At 26.2% G+C, this 9,428-nt stretch overlaps 1 protein-coding gene across 1 annotated transcript; it reads right to left on the reverse strand.

Annotated features, from left to right (window-relative positions):
• Window positions 1-421: 421 nt before the first annotated feature.
• LOC145833522 (uncharacterized) lies at window positions 422-7,192 on the reverse strand. Its single transcript, XM_082940694.1, has 10 exons — window positions 7,052-7,192; window positions 5,584-5,688; window positions 5,358-5,462; window positions 4,650-4,778; window positions 4,465-4,542; window positions 3,963-4,097; window positions 3,102-3,230; window positions 2,720-2,791; window positions 2,244-2,312; window positions 422-1,739 (listed from the first exon to the last, which is right to left on the reverse strand). Exons 1-10 carry the CDS (start codon window positions 7,164-7,166, stop codon window positions 901-903), a joined length of 1,776 nt encoding a protein of 591 aa, XP_082796820.1. The 5' UTR covers window positions 7,167-7,192; the 3' UTR covers window positions 422-900.
• Between the last annotated feature and the right edge of the window lie 2,236 nt (window positions 7,193-9,428).

A 9,428-nucleotide genomic window follows, 5' to 3' on the forward strand; every position in this document is an offset into this window, starting at 1 on the left:
TTTAAGTTTGTTTAAGGTTTTCTCTTAAATATCAATTTTTATTGCAATAAAAATGCACGTTTCATTCTTAAAAATTTTAGTTTATAAACTAAAAATATGAAGGTCGTAGATAGTTAAAACAAACACAAAATTAATGTTAAAAGTCATCACTAAACTAAAAAAAGTTTAGAATATCAAAATATATTGTTTTATAGTTATTGTAAAAAGAGTTATTAGATAAAAAATAATTTTAGTTATTAAAAAGTTAATTTTTTTAAAGTTTCACAGTAAAAATACGTACGTTTTTTGAAAATAAATAAAATATCTGGATTTAAAAAAAGTATATTCAACATTTTCAACCTTATCTACAAATACATAAAGAATAAGTTTTGTGTAAAAACATTTTTTATAGTATGCTTTTTATCTTGATTTAAATAAAGGTTTTTGTTTTATTTACGTATAAACGCTAAACACTGCAATAGTTGTTATCAAAAATAAATTTTTGAAGGATTTAAAAAAGTACCTTAATTTTAAAAGTATTTATTTGTTTGTCATGTTTTCTTTATCTAAGAAAAATTAAATCTTTTGAACCACACTTAACATTTTAAATTCTAGATGGTTTAATTCAAAACATGTTTATGAAAAGCTTATCGGTATACTTATGTTTTTAACAGACGAAAATGGCTTAAAAAATGTCTTCTAGAACAATGATAAGAACATATCTTTGTCTCAGCATATAAGACTAAGAATTTTTCAAAGTAATGATGAAAAAAATGCAGTGTAGATTGAGTTTGTTCTTACGTAGCTCTTCTAAGCGAAAGTGAAATATGTTTAAGGCAAGAACCGATAGAAAATAACTACTATTTCTGCTTAAAGATTAGATACAATAAAAATATATATATTTGTTCTTTCGGATTGTTATTACCAAGAACAGCTAGAGAAACCTTTATCTGCAAATGGAATACTTTCACATCGGTACAGTCTTTCACTCTGGAGGTTGAAAACTTCTACCGAATCAGTAAACTTGTTAGTATTCGGTTTTATTTTACCTCCAATGATAAAGACGGATTCTTCAAGTTTCGTCAGCGCGAAATGACACCGCGGAACGCGCAGTTTACTTTTGATGACATCAACTCTACCCGTGATGGTGTCAAACTTCTCAATGCAGTTTGTTATCTTAAAGTCGCGCTGCATTCCGCCGACGACGAAAATAATGTTCTTGTGAGCAACAGCGCAATGATAAAATCTCGGGATGACCAACTCGGATGAGGTTTTCCTCCACAACTTGGTACTTTTATCGAACACTTCGATCGTCTTCAAACAGTCGTCGTTGTTGGCGCCCCCTATGGCGTAAATCTTGTTCATGCAGTTCACGAGGACATGACCGTGCCTCCTACTGTTCAAGTTTCCGACTGGCTTGAACTCATTGGTTGTGACGTCATAAATAAAAGAAGTTCTCGTCGTGTAGTAGTTGTCTTCTCCGCCGGCAATTATGAAATTATGATCGTCGTATTTGCAGATTCCGAAGTTGCATCGGCCCGTCTTCAGGGAGTTGATCGTTTCGAAGGTCCCGCTCTTGGGATCGTACCTGTCCAAGTTTTTGTTGTCCCACCCTCCGACCACGTAAATGTCCTCCATCTCGACCGTGCCGTGGTAGTACCTTCCGGTGGGCAGGTCCGGAAGCGGCGTCCACTGTCGGTTTAAGGGGGAGAAAGAGTAGAGCTTCTTCTCGTGGTACCTTCCGCCGAGCAGCAAAACATCTGTGTTTTTTTAATAAAGAAAATAAGAGGGTAAACTCTAATCTTTTTTAGTGTAATTTGTTAAAGTTTTTTAACATACAATCTTTAAAAAGTTTCAAACAGTTAACGTTGAACATATGTTATTAAGTAATTTTCAACAAATATTGGTTTTTTTTTTTTTGCAATCTGTACTTTAATGTTTTACTTAAAATTTTAAATGTCTTTATTTCGTTTTTTGACATCTTTCTTTTATATACGATAACTAAACTAGCATTTCTAGTGTTTTTTCAGCACGATGTTCTACAATATCATGGTTTGTATTTGTCAGTTAATTAACTACTTTATAGATTACTCACTTTTAGTTTTTTGAAAATTTTAAATATAGCTTTTATAATCATTTAAAAATAACATTATAAACTTAGTTTTGTTTTTAAAACAGCAAGTAATTGTAACACCTATCTTTTTATAAACAAAACACATTAATTAAAACAAATTAAGTAGTCTTCGAAATACAAATGGAATTACTTTTGTGAAGTTCAGATTCAGAAAAATTGTACTCAGATGATACAACAGAGCTTTCAGACACGTCCACATCTACAACAATGTGTAAAGAAATGACTAGTAGCTAAATTGGTTTACTAAATTCAGTAATCTTTAATGAAACTGAATAAAACCGCTTTTCTTAATGAAATATTTATTTTCAAAGTAGTTTTTAAAGTATGTTTAAAATTTTCCAAAAAATTACGGAGTATGAAAGATAAAATTATGTCTCCAAATCTAAAAAAAACACTTTATATCATTAAAGTACATAATTCTATAAAATTACAGTTTAACTACAGCATTATTAGTATTAATAATGCAATTTACAAAAAAAAAGTTAAACTTTTTTTAAGTTTGAATAAAAAGTTCATATAAAAGTTATAAAACGCCATAAGTTACCAAATATACCATGTTTGTATGAAATTAACAATAATGATTTTTTTCATAAGTAATTTACATACCTGAGTTTACTTCGTTGTCTGACAATTGTAAATGTTTTTGAGATTTTTCTTTACTTTCAGCGTTTTCAGGATCTGAAAGTTAATTAAAACTTCGATTAAAACGATACTTTTGCACTGTAAATTAAACTTAAAATTTTTAAATCCCCATAATCATTTTATTTTGACACTAAATTAACTTTGAAAACAACCTTTAGGTTTATCTTCTTATTTTTTTATAATTTTTTTGGAATACTTTGAAACTTTGAAAGTTAAAATGTACTTGTTTAATTTTACTTATTTTGATTAAAAACTTAACTAAGCGTAAGATAGAATTTAATTTAATTAGAGAGATTATATAGAAATTTCTCTGATAGTTAGATATTATAAAAAAAAAATTACCCACTTGTTGAATTCTCATTAAGTTCTTTTGAACTTTCGTAAGCGTTTTTAGCAGTTTGGTTCAATGAATTTTCTTGGTCTTTTGTCATTTCAACTTTACTAGCTTTGTCTCTGATTTCACTATTTTCCACACCTTAATATATGTTTCTATGTTTAGAGCAAACATTGCTATTGTATGCTGCAATTTAGTTTTTTAAAGCATTTTAGTCTTAACTACAATAATGTAGTTAAACCTAGATTTTAAACGTTATAAAAATAAAGTAACAAACATTTTTGTGTATCTTTTCTTTTTCACTAGTTTTATACATGTTTTAAACCAATAATATTTAGATAGATTTTCGTTAACTTTTGTTTTTGAATTAATAAGATTCAAAAAAGTATACAGGATTTGCTTATTATTCTTTTAAACTAAATGTTTAAGAGCTTTAGAACCTAAAGATTTTTTAAAATAATTTTGAACTAATGAATAATAATGAACTAGATATCAAACGTTATAAAAACAAAATAAAAACTTTATTTTTGTATATTTTAGTTATATATAAGTATTCAGTAGTGTATATTTCATCAACTTTTATACATGTTTTGAACTAATAATATTTATGTACTTTTTTGTCAACTTTTGCTTTTCAATTATTGATTTCAAATAAGTATACAAAATTTGTTTTTTTTAATTAAACGTTTTAAAGCTTTAAAACTCGAAGATTTTTTAAAAGGATCCTTGACGTTTAAACACTTCTAAATCTAAATAGAAATTGTAGATTATTTCCAAACTTTTCAGTTGCTTTTTATTATACGATGTCGGTATTAAGTAATGTTTTTAAATCGTAGATTACAAAAATTTTAGTTTCAGTTTTAATAAAATAACTTTGAGTTAAATCGTTGATTTGCTCTGGTTTTTTATCGAAACTAATAGTAGACACTTTTTTATCGACTTCATTAATAAGTTGTTCTTGATTGTTTGCTTTGTCAAACTTCTTGTTTTTGTATATTTCTTCCAGATCTAAAGTCAATATTCAGAGTTTATAAAAAAATCTTTTTTTATAAGAATACTTTTACAATGATATAGATCATTACATTAACATATATTAGCTTATTATTTTATTGCTATAACAAAAATTATAATTTTTAATGCTCTCAGCAAATAAATAAATATTGTTTAATTAAACACTTTTGTAATATTTTTTTGTAGACGAATTAGTTCATAGTCTGTTTGATATGTTTTATACTTTAAAATAATTATACAAATAGTTAGAAATTAATAAAAACAATTTTGGAATAAAAACAGTTTGTCATACATTTTGAAACATAAAAAAAAAGGATACAATATGTTTATAATTGTTTTTTTCTTGTTTAAAGGTAAATTAAACCTTTAATTTTTTCTTCTATTTTAGAGCTCAGTTGAGAAAGTTTTTTCGAGTTTTCCGGAATTTCAGGTCCTCCAGAACCTAAGTGTAAGTTGTGAAAAAGTTTTAAAATATTGTATAAAGACTACCTAAAATAACATTATGATATATATTAAGTTTATTTGAGTTTGAAATAAAGTTAAAATCACTTAATAAGTTTTTGTCTGGTTTTTCCAAACTTTCTTTAATATTTTCTGGAGTATCGTTCAATATTTTATCTTGATCATTTTCTAGCTCAGCGTTATTTTCTATCTCTTTATTTTGTTGGCTTTTGGCTTCTACAATTACTTTTTAATGTTTATTAGCAAGTATTAATTACAAGATATTTTAAGCATTTTTTAAAGTATAGATAAACTTTTTGGTATAATATCAGTATAAAAAAAAGTAGGTTTAAATTAATCTGAAGTACACTGTGTCTACATTTACTCTATATGTAAAATAATAAAAAAATAATTAAATTTATTAAAACTTTATTCTCATCGTCTAAGTCAGTAGTCTTCAAAGTGTGCACCAGTGCACACTATTGAACACGAAACTTATTTTCATGTGCTCGAAACTTTTGGGTGCACGAAATTTATTTTTGGGTTCATGAATCGTAACTTGAAAAAAAACTTGAAACTTTTACAATATATTCTGGCGTTGATAAAAAAAAATTAATTAGCTTGAAGACCTCTGGTCTAAATATAAAAAGCGTAGGTGTTGATAGTTTAGTAATGGACAAATTTACAAGCTAATTGATAAATCTTATGCCACTTGTTTCAAAGGAAATTTAAGTATACTTTTAAAAATAATCTATTTTTTTTTACTGATAATGCATTATTTTATTCAAAAAAAAAAGTTTTAACATTAGTTTAAACCTATTTTGGACTTTCCTTCATTTACGTTTTTAGATGACTTTTCTTTCTTCGCTTTTTTAACCGTTTTATCTTTATTTGTCTTTTCAAAGTTTTCGTTTTCAGAATCTATAGTTTAAAACTTAATTTACAACAGTTATAAGTGTTTAAAAAACTACAAAAAAAATATTACTATTGTACCAAAAATACAGGTAAATGTTTTAAAAAAAAGTTAATTCACTTTAGAAACCTTTTTGTACTTTCGAACTAATTAACTGATCATGAATTATTTCTGATTCGTGTTTAATATCGATTGTTTGTTCTTGTTTACTGCTGTTTTCCCCTTCTGATACTTCTAAAAAAATATAAAAAAGCTAGTATTACGTAGAGCTTGTGAAGTAACTATTTATTCTAATGAAGCTTTAATAAAGTTAATTAAACTAGTTATTTGTACACTTTAATTCAACGTATGCTTCAACAAAACAGATAACTAAACTTTTTTAAAGTAAGTTAATAAATTTATTCACAGCTAGTATACAATAAATATCCTACTCTTTTTACATAAGTTTTCCGTAGTTGGCGATTGATTAATAAAGGGGCTATAACTATGAAAGAAGCTTCTTTTTTTTAATTTTTTACCGTGGGCGCGTCTATGAAAATTAATTTAAAAGAAACCTGATCTAAACTATAATAACATGGATCATCAGTCTAAAAAGTAAATCAGAATTTTTATCACCGCTAAGTTTATCCGTAAACAATTTGTTTAAAATTTGTATTTAAAGTACTACATTTAAGTACTACTTCAAGTACAAAAACCTAACAACAAGGTACGCAAGTTGAACGCAGCTCAGAGATGCGTACCTAACCTGCAGTGTGAACTTAAGAAATTTTGGTTTTTAATTACCTACATTAAGCTTAACTAAAGCCATTAAGACACTTTAATTTAAAAATAACTACTAAAGCAAAACACCCCAAACAAAAACTTTCATGGTAAAAACAAAACATATTTTTTGATAGTATTAACAGAAGTCTTGGGTTTTTTTTCTAAATATATGTTTTTATTTGTGAGTATTTACATTCAATCCACAAAGTTTTTTTACCTATGTTTTATTTATTTTTACTTTAAAAATGAAGATAATACATACAATTATTAACTAGTTAAAAGTAAATAAAAATTTGTATAAACTTTGATCATGTTTTTATTCTATAGTTTTATTCAAAAAAGCTTAGGGTTATACAGTTGTACTCCTGCTTACTTGTTATTTAGAATATTTTTAGTACTACTTCAAGTTCAAAACTTTTCAAGAAACCCAAGCAAACGAATAAATCAAAGTTAGAATGAGTTATACTTTTTTTAATGTTAATTTTTTTTTATTTACCACTTAGTTTTTATATTTATATTTCCTTGCATCACTGCGTAGCGTATTTTGTACGTGATAGATTTTTGAATACTAGCATAGCCAAAATAAATAGATCAATATCTCTTCGTATCATATAAAGTACTACATTGTATGTTATATAGATATGATACTTTGTTATTTTATTAATAGTCACAAGTTAAAGTCCGTTTTTAAAGTTAAATTAAGTTTTTGTATTTAAAAGTTTTCGTTTGAGAGTTTATCGTTAACTAGTAGCTTTAAAATAGCTTTTGTTATATCGTAAACTTTTTAAATGTATAAATGGTATAACAAAGCATGCAGCAAACAGTTCATACAGACCTTTTTGTCTTTCCAAATTAATTGTCTGATCATGAGTTATTTCTGTTTCGTCTTTAACACTTGTTGTTTTTTCTTGTTTAACAGTATTTTCATCATCTGATATTTTTATAAACATTTATTTAAAAACTGTTTATACAAAAGACTTCTGAAATACAAATTTAAAATAAGGATACTGAACCTAGCCAATACAATTTTGTTTATTGTTCAACTAAGTTTACACTGTTATCCAAAAACCAGATCATTAAGCCTTAAAATTGAAATTATTTAAGTTATACAGTTTTATGTATACATTTAATAACTTACTACCTAAGTAAAAAAAGACAAGTTTTATCAGTCTATAAAAAATTAATCAAAACAGTTCTACAGAATATTTGTCTGAGCTAATCTTATCTGTAAAAAAAAATAGTTACAAAAAAATTTTTATGCTCTACGTTGTATGTCATATATATATATATTTAATTGTTTTATACAGCTTATTGCTGAAATTTTTAGTAGTCTTTCGAAATGGCTTGATTGTACATGTAAATAATATTAATTTATTTTTATTAATATGTATTTATATATGATACTTTGCTACTTACAAAAAAAAGTTTTTTTAGTTAACTATGTCATAGAGGTTTTTTTTAAAACTACAAGTTAAAAAGGCTGAAATGCAATCCAACTAATTTATTTAAGTTAAAGTTGCTTTATTTTAATCTTTATACCTAGCTAAAATCTTATGCAATACATTTATATTTGCTTGATTGTTAATTATACTTTAAGAAACATAAGAAGATATTTATGTTGTTGAACACTACAATTATATTAATTTTTTACAAAAGTTGAACTAATTTGTTATACATTTAATATTTAATCTAAAAAATTTTACTGTTTGCATTTTCGATTGCTTATCAGTTGATTCTGTTAATAGTGTTTTCTTTCAAAATTTATGTTTATAACTAAAACTTAAGTTTTATCTAGATTAAAAGTATACTATTTATTGACACAAAAATTGCAAACAATAAAGTCTTGTATTAACAAACTATAAATAGAACATTTTGAAAGTTAAAAAAATAACAACCTGTTTTATCATTTTTTTCTGAGTCTTGTTTGGTTGAAGACACTTCATTTTTATTCATTTTATCGACCTTTTTGATATTAACAGTCTCATTTTTAATTTTATTTACAGAAGTAGACTCTTCCAAACTATTCGATTCTTGTTTTTTAGACTTACTTGAAGTCGTTTTATTTATGGTGTTTGATTTTGAGTCAGTAGTGTTTGTCGAAGCTTTTAAAAGAGCTTTAGAGTTGCTAGGTTTATTTTTCTTAACTTCCAGATTTTTACCTAATGCTAGTTTTAGTTTATCTCCTAGTTTTTTGTCGCTGTTGTCGTTTTCAAAAACTTGTAACAAAAGAGTTTCAACTTGTTTTCTTAGTTTTTTGTCTTTTTTAGCTAACTTTCGGTCCATTTTAGCTAGTTTTTTATCTTTTTTAGCCAATTCTTTAACATGAGCTTTTTCTGTTTTTTCTTTTTCTTTTCTAAGCTCTTCTATTTCTTTACCCAAGCAAACGACTTCATCATCGAAAGCTTGTTTTAAGCTTGCGACATCTCTAACAAAAACGTTAATATTACTTTTCAAGTATTCCAACATTGATACAATTTGGTCATTAAAATCTTCCATTTCGTTAATTTTCTCTTGATACTCTTTTATTTCTACTTCCAAGCTTGCTTTTGTCGCTTTGTATTTTCCAATTTTAACAAGAAACGATTCTTTTTGCATACCAGAGCGTTGGTACTTCTTTTCCAGATTGCGTAGAGCTTTGTTTGCAGTCTCGAGTTCTTTTTTCACAGTCTTTATCTTGTTTGTGTATTCTTTCACAACGTTGTTGACATATTTATTTACAGACAGAGTTATTTCGTCATGGTGCTTGATTATTCTGTTACCTGAAAAACTTTTATGCATATTTGATGTGTTCGACTTCGTAATGAAACTAACATTTCATTTTGATAGTTTAAAGCTCGTGAATAAATATGTAATTTTTTGTGACAATAAAAGCTTTTCCAAAACATTTTAAATTGTTCTCAAAACAAGCTTTTCCAAATTTATTTAAAAGCGGATGTTGTAAACTGTTTTACGCAGATTTCGTGACGTGCTTCTAGTATTAAAAAAACAAACATTTTTTATTATTAGGAGTTACACTTGTTTTAGTGCTTATAAAACGGAATTTGACTTGCATTTACTTGCAGTAGCAGTAGCAGTATCATTAGTGTGTGGTAAAGCTCGAAATGTTGTGTTATAAAATGTTTAAGATTAAGTCTGAAATACTTCGTTTTCTTTAGTTTAAGATACTTCTTGTTACTTGTGTTCAACTGTAGTTTTAGTTAGTGCGTCGTGTG

Source organism: Thalia democratica, chromosome 4, assembly GCF_965202585.1.
Source record: "Thalia democratica chromosome 4, ktThaDemo2.hap1.1, whole genome shotgun sequence".
Taxonomy (NCBI): Eukaryota; Metazoa; Chordata; class Thaliacea; order Salpida; family Salpidae; genus Thalia; species Thalia democratica.

Excerpts from the sequence above, each read along its gene's own strand:
- LOC145833522 (XM_082940694.1), bottom strand. The coding sequence starts at position 7,166 with ATGTTTATAAAAATATCAGATGATGAAAATACTGTTAAACAAGAAAAA. Across the intron at positions 5,689-7,051 it reads TAATTTGGAAAGACAAAAAG|AAGTATCAGAAGGGGAAAAC; the intron begins GTCTGTATGAAC and ends ATATTTTTTTAG. Across the intron at positions 3,231-3,962 it reads AATCAACGATTTAACTCAAA|GTGTGGAAAATAGTGAAATC; the intron begins GTTATTTTATTA and ends ACATATATTAAG.